The sequence below is a fragment of the Corvus kubaryi genome, unplaced genomic scaffold, assembly GCF_017639235.1.
Source record: "Corvus kubaryi isolate FWS band 111438036 unplaced genomic scaffold, C.kubaryi_AGA036_p1.0 37373, whole genome shotgun sequence".
Taxonomy (NCBI): domain Eukaryota; kingdom Metazoa; phylum Chordata; class Aves; order Passeriformes; family Corvidae; genus Corvus; species Corvus kubaryi.
In genome coordinates this window covers 945,644-956,362 of record NW_024581121.1, presented here as the reverse complement: position 1 = coordinate 956,362, position 10,719 = coordinate 945,644, and the positions used below count along the sequence as shown (strand labels likewise).

Here is a 10,719-nt window from a genome sequence, read left to right as displayed (position 1 = left end):
CCGCCCCGCCGCGGCCCGGGGACACGGCGGAGGGCTCTGAGCTCCCCCAGCCCTGCGCTCCACCGGGGTTCCTGCACGGTGCCAGCGGGGCGGCGGAGCCCCGGGCGGGGATCAGAGCGGGGGGCGGAGCGGTGGGAGAGTTAGCGGGTGGAACCCGGGACCGGAGCCCCCGCGGCTCCGCCGGACACCAGTAGGGGGGTGGTCTCAGAGCCGGGACTGCCGGGCCTTGGGCAGCCCCGTCCCCGCGGGGCTCCCGCCGTGCCCGGTGCCCCCTCCCCCCGTGGCCCCTCCCGGGCAGGGGCGGGGCTCCCCCGCTGCCCCCCCGCCGGCCCCGCCCCGCTTCTCCGGGGCTCCCCAAACGTCACTTCCGCTCCGACGGGAGATGCTTCCGGCGGGGCGGCTCCGCCCGTTCCGGTGACGGCACTTCCGGGAGCGGGGCCGTCCCGCCGCCATCTTGGGCGGGCTCCGGGGCTGCGGCGGCGGCGGCGGCGGAGCGGGTCCCTCCATGGGAAGATGCAGCGGGCGGGGCCGGAGGAGGCGGCGAGGGCGCAGGCGGCGGCGGGGGGGCCCGGGCGGAGCGGGGCCGAGGTGGCGGCGGCCCCCGCCGGGCGGCTCCTGAGGCGGGAGCTGCGGCTGCTCGAGTCCATCTTTCACCGCGGCCACGAGCGGTTCCGCATCGGCAGCGCCTGCCCGGACGAGATCAGCTGCGAGTTCGTCCCGGGGGCCGGCGCCCGAGCCGGCGCCTCCGCCTCCCGGGGGCCGCCGCCGGGACCCGTCCGTATTCACTGCAACATCACGGTGAGGCCCAGGGGGTGCGGCCGGCCCAGACTCCGCGGGGGCACCGCAAGGGCGGCCCCGGCACCGAGTGGGGCCCTCCCTTCGCGCCTACGGGGCTGCCGCCGTTGGGGCCCAGGGTGAGCTGGGCCCGGGCCCCAACGCCCCTGGCGGCGGCTACCGGGCGCGGGGGGGCACCTGCCCCGGGCCCCTCCTCCGCGGGGCCTGCGGGAGCGCCGTACGAGCTTCCCGCCAGCTCGTCGGGACAGCGGCTGGCGCATGGAAAAGGCGGGGGGCAGTGCCCGGCAGCACTCCCGCCGTCCCAGTGGCCCGGTGTACGAGGCTGCGGCCCCGTTTTCCCCGCTTCCCCCGGTTTTGTTTTGGGGGATTTCCCGGGGGGCCCTGAGCTGCCTGGAGAAGAGGCACCTGCGGCAGCAGCGCCGGCTCTTGCTGTCTGCTCTGGCTCATCCGCCGGGGCTTTAGGGATCTTGGTGCTGGGTGGCTTGGCGCTGGGGTGCTGATGCCCTCTTTGATCACAAGTTACAACTGGTTTGTGTCTCCAGGCGAGGAGGGCCAGCAGGGCTTGGATAGCGCCTGGTGCAGATTCTGAATGGGGCCAGTGACCACGATTTTGTAGAGGGGCGAGTTGGGAGTGTGCCAGAGGCTTTGTCCTGGGTTAAAGGTGCCTGCCTGGGTGCTGCCGGGTTCTTCTGCAACTGCTGGTGCAGAGCTGCGAGGGGAGCAGCCTGTGGGCAATGTGGGATGCCCTCAGTGTCCTGCCTCAACTTCCTCCCACCACCAATCGCCCCACGACCAGAGGGTTGGCCAAAATGCCACCACCCTCCCTCCGTGTTACACCCTGGGCCGGGGGACACACCACAGAGCCAGCCCAGCATGGTCAGAGCAGGGGTCTGTATTGCCCCCAGCCCCAGGTTTGTGCTGGAGGGTGGATCAGTCACCTGTGGCCTGATCTCTGTGGTCCAGAGGGATCTGTTTGCAGAAGATGCTGGGCTGCAGCCCCCACCCCGTCTGGCTCACTGCTCTGTGCACTGCAACGGCCTCCATGCCACCAACAGCACCTTCTCCTCCTCTCCAGGAGTCTTATCCAGCTGTTCCCCCAATATGGTCTGTGGAGTCAGATGATCCCAACCTGGCAGCTATCCTGGAGAGGCTGGTGGAAGTCAGGAAAGGAAATACGTTGGTGAGATACGCTTCGCTGCCTGGGAGAGGGGAGGGCTGGCAGCTTTGGGGGGGTAACTCCCTGCTTGCATGTCCCCAGCTGCCCGAGGTGGGGATTGCCTCTGGTCTCATAAATGTTCCAGATATTTGGGATGAGCTTCTCTGACTTTGTTTGAAGCTGGGGTGGGATTTTGCACCCATGTCTACCACTGCTTGGAGCAGGAAGGAGCAGCCGTGGGGCCTTTGCTCACTGGCTGCAGTGCTGAGGCTCAGCTCAGCATGGAGGTCCCCACCCTTCCCTGACCTTCTGTTCTCTGGATAGCTTTTGCAGCACCTGAAGCGAATAATCTCTGACCTGTGCAAACTCTACAACCTCCCCCAACATCCAGATGTTGAAATGCTGGACCAGCCTCTGCCGGCAGAACAGGTGAGTGGCTCAGGAGAAGGCTTCCAAAGCTCAGAAAACAAGTTCCCTGATGTTTGCTGTGGAGGCTTCTAGGGGTTACCAGACGAGGAGCACAGTGGATGAGGGGTTGGATTCCTGTCCTGGCTGATGCCAGCCTGCTCCACTGGGCCTTGGTGCTGTTTTCTGTAAAGGCTCTCAGCTACTCCTTGCTTTTAATTTGGTTCTGCTTTGTATATCCCTGTTTGACCTCACCTTGGAAGCGTCTGGGAAGGCAGGAGAGCATTTTCTCAGGACACTGACCACACAGTCTCCATCTCTATCCTTCTTTCCCCACAGAGTACCCAGGAAGAGGTGTCCTCGGAAGAGGAAGATGAAGAGATGCCAGAGGTAAGTGCCACCTCAGTGTGAGGAAATAAGCCGGAAAGCCGAGCACAGGGAGAAAGATGCTGAAAGGTGCGAGGGTACAGGGGTCTTGCCTGGGACAAGCTGGTGGTATCCAGACAGGGAAATTTGGCTCAAAGGCTGGATAGTTCTCAGCATTTTGATGCTGAGGATGCTGAGGTACAGCCGGCTGCCTCATATTCACAAACCCCAGGAGAGCACAGAGGCTGAGCAGCGTAGCCATGGCCTCCAAAGGCAAGTGGATGAGCTGTGAGCAGAGCTGCTTGGACAATAATGCTGTTCTCTAGAGCCTGCAATTTCTGAGTGAGAGATGGGATTTCCGGGCTGCTGTTGCTGGCGGGGAAGTCACTGTTGCACGGGACTCCCACAGAGAGGATTAGGTCAGGTGGCTGAGTGTGCAAGTGAGCTAATTGCCAGGAGTGGTGGAGGCAGCCACACTTCACTGCAGGCTGAGGGCACCTTGCTGCAGAACCCACAGGCTCTGGTTGTTTGGTTTGCAGTTTGGAGATCTCTAGAAGTGGGTGGAATAATCTTGAATCTCCATGGTGACACTCAGCAATGCCTCACACACGCGAGCAGCACGGGCACTGAGTCAGCAGTGCCGTGGAGCCTGGGGGCAGGTCACTGAGCAGCAGCACCCCAGCAGTCGGGGGGTTTTAGCAAAGTTAATTGCTTGCTAAATTAAGACTGCGCTTTGCCAGGGTCTGCGGGGAAAAGAGGGAGGGTTAAACTGGCACCAGCATAACCTTGTGAATCTGCAAATCTGCTGCTTCATGGCAGATCAGTGTGTGCAAGGCCTCCACTCCTGTGGGCTGAAAAATAAACCCCCAGGAGCTGAGCATTCCCCCTTGTGCTTTTTGCTAAGGCCATGTGTTCTCTAAGGGAGAACACTCACGTAGAGCAAAGTGGGATTTGTTGAGCTGTGTGGAGGAGTGGAGCAGCAGAGCTGTGCCCTGGCACAGAGATTCATTATGCAGGTTAATCTACTCGAGGGATTTTCTAGGAGGATCTCTTTTCCTGTGTGGATCTAAAAATGTCAAAGCCCTTCCAAAACGCTGCTCAACAGCCACGGCTAGACCAGAGAAGCCAGAGTAAACACTTGTTCAGAGGGTTTAGTGCCAGCGCTGGAGCAGTGCATACCCACAGCCATTTCCAGGAAGCTGACCCCTGTGTGCATGGGGAGAGACTTCTGTCATGGGCCCAGATGACTGCAGCTGGCTTTTGCCATCAGGATCTTGCATTGCCGTGTGTTACTGTGGGAAACAGTGAGGGGCAGAGGCTCTTCTGGGGTCAGGTACCACACTTGGAGTGTGCTGAGCTGATCTACAGAGAGCCCCCAGACATGCTGTGAAATACCCACTCTTCTTGAGGGACTAACATGGTGTGCAGCTGGATTTGGGTGCAAGGGTCTGTTCCTGTGGTGCCGGTGACTGGTGTCCATGTTGGGGTTTGGCTAGCGAAGGGGGCCCGGGTGGCCTGGCAGTGCTGTGCTGGGGGCTGTGCTTTGTTCCAGCCATCCAGCAGCACAGGGCAGGCTGCTGGAGCCACAGGTGTGCCAAGATCCGGGGCCACTCGGTTACATGGGGCTCGTTGAGGAGTGAGATATTAATGGCTCATTATGAACAGGCATGAGACATGGCAGGGAAGAATCCAGCAAACAAAGAGCTTGTGTGAGTCCAGTGGAATGTCCAGGCCTTGCGTCTTCCACTCTATTTGTACCTCAGATCAGGAGCTGGGGCTTTCTTGGGCAAGAATTGCACTAGGAATCCTTCCTGGGTCAGGGCAGCTCAGTACCCAGAGCAGGGAGGAGAAAAGGCACATTTCTTTGAGCTTTCCTCTTCTCTTTCCAGGACACTGAGGACTTGGACCACTATGAGATGAAAGAGGAAGAGCCGGCAGATGGGAGGAAGACAGAGGATGAAGGCATTGGGAAAGAAAACCTGGCCATTTTAGAGAAAATAAAAAAGAACCAGAGGCAAGATTACTTAAATGTACGTGTCACCCAGTGGGCAGCTGGGCTGGGGAAGCAGAGGGACTCAAGGGCAAGAGTGATGGAGGCCCTTGCCAGCCCTCCAGCCCTAAATCAGAGGGGTTGTCCCCAGCCAAAGGTACAGCAGTACCAGTTCCCTAGGGCTGATGGGGCTGAAGCAGAGAAGTCTGTGAACTGCCTCTGCAGCTCAGGGAGGGCACTGGGTTGCCCCCAGGGCATTGGTGCCACAGGGGGTGGTCCTCCTGCAGCAAGATCTGGGGCTCCCTTCTGCCCCCAGGAGCTGTGCCCCCACAATCACCTGAGGCTGTGGAGGTGGCTGGTGGGTTGTGCTTTTGTACCTCTGGGCTGAGATTCAGAGACAGTAGAGAGGACACAGAGGTGTTTGTGCTGCAGCTCTGCTGCCTGAGGTGACATATTTGGGGCAAGGGGCAGACTGAGACGTGATGGGCAGGATATGGTCTGGTATAGAGGCTGGACAGAGTTGTAGCTCAGGTGTTGACCTCATAGAGCAATAGCCATGGTGGGTGCAGCATAACAATACAACTTTCCCCCTCCCTGTTCCTTGCAGGGTGCAGTGTCTGGGTCTGTGCAGGCCACTGACCGGCTAATGAAGGAGCTCAGGGATATTTACCGATCACCAAGTTTCAAGGGCGGTGAGTGCTGCCAGGAGCTCCTTGGAGGAGGATTCCTCCTCGTCCTGTGGGGTACCCAATGGGCCTTGGGGCTGTTCTGCTCAGCTGAGGGGGAGGGTCTCTGGCATTTGATGGCTGTGGCTCTGTCAAGAGTCAACAAAGCCACCTTACTCTCTCTGTTCCCTGCCACTGCTGGGTGGAAGTGAGGAGCATGCTGTGGGTTGGAGAACTATCTGACTTCGGGGGGATGGTGTTCCTATTCCTTTCCTGAGCCCAGGGACTCAGAGAAAGAAACTGCTGCCCTCAGGACTGTCCCGGATAAGTGCTGCTTTCATGGAGGGACTGTCCCAAGCGAAGTTGTGCTGCAGGACCCAGGGGATTTGAAATCTGGGTGATGACGCAACCCCCTCTCAGTGTCCCCCTGCAGTGACCCACCTGTGTTCTCCTTGCAGGATACTATGCAGTTGAACTAGTGAATGACAGCTTGTACGATTGGAACGTCAAACTCCTGAAGTAGGTGGCCTGTCTTGGGATCATGCAATTGTGGTGGGTTTTGGTGATGGGACTGTCCCTGTGAGCAGAGGGGACACGAGCATGGCAGGGGAGCACCAAGCAGACCTTGGGTTAGCCTCTCTCAGGCAGCTGGCTTGCTGTCTCCATGACAAAAAGGAGATGATATCTCCAGACAAGATGAGGTAATTGGAGGACTCTGCAAGTCTCTGCTGTTCCTAGAGTCCGGAAAGAGGTGCAGCAGGCAAACCCTCAGCTTTCACACCCTCCAGACACCAGTGCTGCCCTTTCCGTGGGCCAGGCAGCCTTTATTTTTAAGCTGGCAGCATGGAAAAGGGGTGTGATGGTCTTCTCTGCAAGCCGGAAGCAGAATGCTGGCAGCCCGTGCTGTCGCTGCCCTCAGTGAGAGCCTGAGGGCCCCATGTGACTGCCCAGCTGTGCAGGTAGGGCAGCTCTGGGGTGTGGTGGCAGTGAGCACGGCTGACCTGAGGTGCACAGCCTTGACTGACCCTCTGGGGTTTTCCTGTCACAGGGTTGACGAGGACAGCGCTTTGCACAACGATCTCCAAATCCTCAAAGAGAAAGAAGGAACAGATTTCATCCTCCTCAACTTCTCTTTTAAAGTAAGGCTCCCCCCTTCTAGAGAGATCCCTGACTCGGCGAGGCATCAGAGAACACCTTTCTCAGTGGCTTTGCTTCCTTTCTCTCATTCCAGGATAACTTTCCTTTTGATCCACCATTTGTAAGGGTTGTATCCCCGGTGCTGTCAGGGGGGTGAGTATCTGTCTCTGTTCTGCAGTGCTGCTTTCTGCAGTAGTTTCACTGGGTTTATCCAGTGCTGTGCAATCCTGTGACTTCCTTGACATGGATTTGTCATTGGGAAGCAGACAGGGGAGGGTGGAGTTTTTAGCATATTTTTTTCATCAGAGAACTAATCGGAGAAGGTGTTTCATCTCTGGAGCAGTGGGTGGGTACGATTGCATCTATCTGTGCAGTGACTTTGTCTGATTCCTTCCCAGGTATGTTTTGGGTGGCGGTGCCATCTGCATGGAGCTGCTTACGAAACAGGTGGGTGCAGGTCCCTGCAGGAACTGGGGGAGCTGTTCCTCCTGCCACACCCCGTATCCCTGACAGCTCCTGCTGTACCACTGCCTGGCAGAGCTGGGCAAGGCCCTTTGGTTGCACGGGGAGCACAGTCTCTGGGTGGGTCTGGCCTCACCGTGTGTTTGGTCCCTCAGGGCTGGAGTAGTGCCTACTCCATCGAGTCGGTGATCATGCAGATCAGTGCAACGCTGGTGAAAGGGAAAGCGCGAGTACAATTTGGAGCCAACAAGGTAGGGCCTGGACAGTAGGAGAATGGTGGGTGCCAGTGGGGTGGCAGAGGGGGGCACAGCCAGCTCTGGCCACACAGGAAGGGTGTGTGGGATGGCTTCCCCAAGGTTCCTGCTGGACTGATGGTCTTCCTGCCTTCCCTTGCAGAACCAGTACAGCCTGACAAGAGCACAGCAGTCCTACAAGTCCCTGGTTCAGATCCATGAGAAGAATGGTAAGGGTTGAGGGAGAGGGCTTGCATTTCCCCTTGCTTGCTCATTTGGGCTCCCCAGACAAGCCGCTCGAGTTTTAGCCTGCCTCAAGTGCAGAGGTGACCTGGAAGTGGTGGCAGCGGCAGTGGCAGCTGCTGTAACGCAGTGTGGCTGCAGAGTGCTGCTGCCCTCTCTGCTGCCCAGTGCTGGGCTCTAGTGGCTGTAACTAAAGGCAGCACGTCACTGATTGCTTGGACTTGATGGTCTGAGGTCTTTTCCAACCTAAATGAGTCTGTGATTGCCCGTGTGGTGTTGGGAAGTAAGCCAGAGGGAAAGCCCGCAGTAATCGGGGATATGTGGCTCTTTGGAAGTGGGACTTGGCTGCTTTCAGCAGCTTTTCCAGGTGCAGATTCTTGTTGCCCATGCAGTTTCCTCCCTCACGGATCTCTCTCCTCATTTCAGGCTGGTATACACCGCCCAAGGAGGATGGCTAATGTGGATGCTGCAGGACCAATCTGAATATCTTCTGGATGCTCTACTTGGATCTTAGTGATGCCTCTTGGCTTTCTCCCAGGATGTAATAGCTCTGCCTGTTGCAGGACAATACTGGCTGTTCAAAACTCTAAGTAACTGTTTAAGGAGTTGGACTGACCCAGAACACTTGATGGGCCCATGCTAGCAGGCATTCTTGTTAAAACAAACTCTTGAGCCTCTTGTATTGCTGGAAACTTTTGACTCTACTCCAGTCTAGAGCATCCTCCTTACCTATGCTATGGATTTAATTTATTTTCTTATTTCATGTACACTGCTTTTTTTTGTTACGGTGTATGATGGATGTGTATGGAAAATGTATCTTTGGAGAAAAATTACAGTTTGTTAATTTGAGAATGCTGGTCTAACAAATTTTTCCAAGCTCCTGCTGGGTGGGCTGTACCCTGCAAACCCTGCTGCAGCCCTGGTCCCAGGAGCTGTGGTGGGCCCAAGCCCTGCAGGAAGAGCTGGAGCAGCTGCCTTGGAAGAAGAAAAGCCCTTTTTTCTTTTTTGGCATTAAGGGAGCAGGATTTCTGCCCCATCTTCCTTGGGCAAACCCAGCTTTTCTCTATAAACTGCAGACCTACAACTCAAAGCACAGAGGGGAAGATCTGTGAGGCTGTCCTCTCCCCTGCAGTGGATGAAGGGTTTGTGGGTGTATCCCAGGGCTGCCAGCTCCCACCCCACACTTCTCCCTGTCCTCTTGCCGAACAGTAAGATGAGCTGAGGCCTGAGCTTTGTCCTGTTTCTCCCCACTAGCCATGCGGGGAGGCTGAGCCCCTTGTCCCTGTCCCTGCTGTGCTGTGGCTGCAAGCTGCTGCAGGGAGTGGAGCATGGGCACTGCTCTGTCCTCCCATCCCTGACCAGGACCTGTTCTGGCAGTGAACACCCCGTTCTATGGGGTTTTACTTTACTTTCCTTAAGCTGTTGTTCCTGCTTGCCTTTGTACTCCAGCCCTCCATGGATGGGGTTGCTGCAGTTGTGGCCTGTTGTCTTGAATATCCACGGCCCTGTTTTGAGTCTGCTGGAAGGAGATTTGGGTGTTGGAGCTCCTCTAACTTGGGCCATGTCCTCGTCTGGAGGGCAGAACTGACGCACTAGTGTCAAAGATGGAACCATGCGTATTAATTCACTGTGTTTGAATAAAAGTCATTAGAAAATCAAAGAGCCTAAGAACTCCATTATCTGCTTCAGCAGCTGCTTCCCTGTCCTGCTCAGGGCCTTGGAATAAAAAGATGCTGTTAGGAGAGGGATTGCTGACGGCTGCAGGAGTGGCTCTGGCCTCAGCTTGGGGACTATTTTTAAGTGCTTTGCTGAAGCACCAGAGGATTTGTGATGCTGAATAGCTCTGCCCTATGTCCTCCAGACCAGACCAGCACCTGTCGGGGTTCTGGGTCCTCTCCAACCCTGTTCCTAGTACCTGGGGCTGGGGGGGCAGAGGTAGCTGCACTCAGCTCCCACCTTTAGCTCAGGAACCTGCTGGGTAGTGGGTTAAGTCGGTTAATGAAGGTTTAAAACACTTGTGGGGCTTTCTCTTCAGTGAAGCAGGGGCTGCTCTGCTGAGCCCAGTGATGGGGTTGGGTTGGGATTGGGTACTCCAAGTTGGTTGGGAGAGCTCATGGCACACACTCCCAAATCATGGCAGCTTTACAGTAAGGCTGGGATGAGCAGGAGAATTGAAGAGGGCCCTGCAGGACACTCCGTCACTGGAATGCTGACCTGGCAAGTGTCGAGGCTGAAAGTGCAGCAGGAGCAGGTGTCTAGCAGGCCATCTGCCAGTCCTGTCTATTCACACCTGCCCCAGCGAGGACCCATCCCACTCTGAGCCAGGCTTGGCCTTCATTGCCTCCATACTGGCTCAGGGAAGCTTGACTTTTCAGGGAAGCAGGTGTGTGGTGCTGTCACCACTGCCAAAGGTTCTCCCAAAGCATTCATCTGCAGGAGCTGGCAGAGAACAAGGATGGGGGAAGACTTCCCGAAGGAGACACGTGGAACATTGGTGCGAACACCACTGCAGCACAAAGCCACCAAGACAGCGCTGCCTGCGTGCGTGTCCTATTGAGGCCCCATAAAAATTGAGGGGGACTGAAATCTGCCAAGGAGAGAAAAGGAACCAGCACTCGAGTTTACTTGTGAGGAAGTGCAGTTTTCCTAGGCCTCAAAAAGGCAAAGCTGAAGCCAGCCAAGATCCCACTGTCAGTTCGGGCACCAGCCTGCCAGTGGCATCACACCACTGCAAAGGCACATCCTGCCCAGCAGCACCAGCAAGGAAACTGCCATCACTTCCTATAGCGCTGCCAGCACCCAGCACCTCCCCCTGTAGACAAGAGGAGCCCGTATTCTGCCACAGACTCCCATCCTGGGGGCTATGGGAGCAATTTTGCCATAAAGCCCTCCCCTCTTCCCATGCAGTTGCAAAGGGGAAAGGTTTGCTGTTGTAAGGGCCCCCCGGCACTGCAGCCCGACAGGAAGCCGAATCACCGGGCTCAGCCGGGCTTTTCCGGCAAGGTGACAGCACGGCCAGACGTAGAACTTGGCCGGTGTGGTGTGAGGCACGGCCGTGGCGGCAGAGAGTGCACTGGCTGCACACAGTCAGTGCCTGTGCCCTGTCAGGCTGTGCCCAGGGGGCTGCACACGGGGGGGCTGTGCACAGTCCCCATCCACAGGGAGCATACAGTTCATGTCCAGGCTCATCCTTAGGGTCCATGCCCAGAGTCTGTGGAGGGGGCCCACGCACGCAGGTCTGTGCTGTCCTTGTAGTCTCTCCCCGGG

At 57.4% G+C, this 10,719-nt stretch overlaps 1 protein-coding gene across 1 annotated transcript; it reads left to right on the top strand.

Moving 5' to 3' along the window:
• Positions 1 to 425: 425 nt before the first annotated feature.
• Positions 426 to 9,112, top strand: UBE2Q1 (ubiquitin conjugating enzyme E2 Q1). Its single transcript, XM_042034534.1, has 13 exons — positions 426 to 798; positions 1,871 to 1,975; positions 2,276 to 2,380; positions 2,696 to 2,746; positions 4,612 to 4,752; positions 5,320 to 5,404; positions 5,836 to 5,896; positions 6,426 to 6,516; positions 6,609 to 6,667; positions 6,913 to 6,961; positions 7,132 to 7,227; positions 7,373 to 7,439; positions 7,879 to 9,112. Exons 1-13 carry the CDS (start codon positions 514 to 516, stop codon positions 7,908 to 7,910), a joined length of 1,227 nt encoding a protein of 408 aa, XP_041890468.1. The 5' UTR covers positions 426 to 513; the 3' UTR covers positions 7,911 to 9,112.
• The last annotated feature ends 1,607 nt before the right edge of the window (positions 9,113 to 10,719 follow it).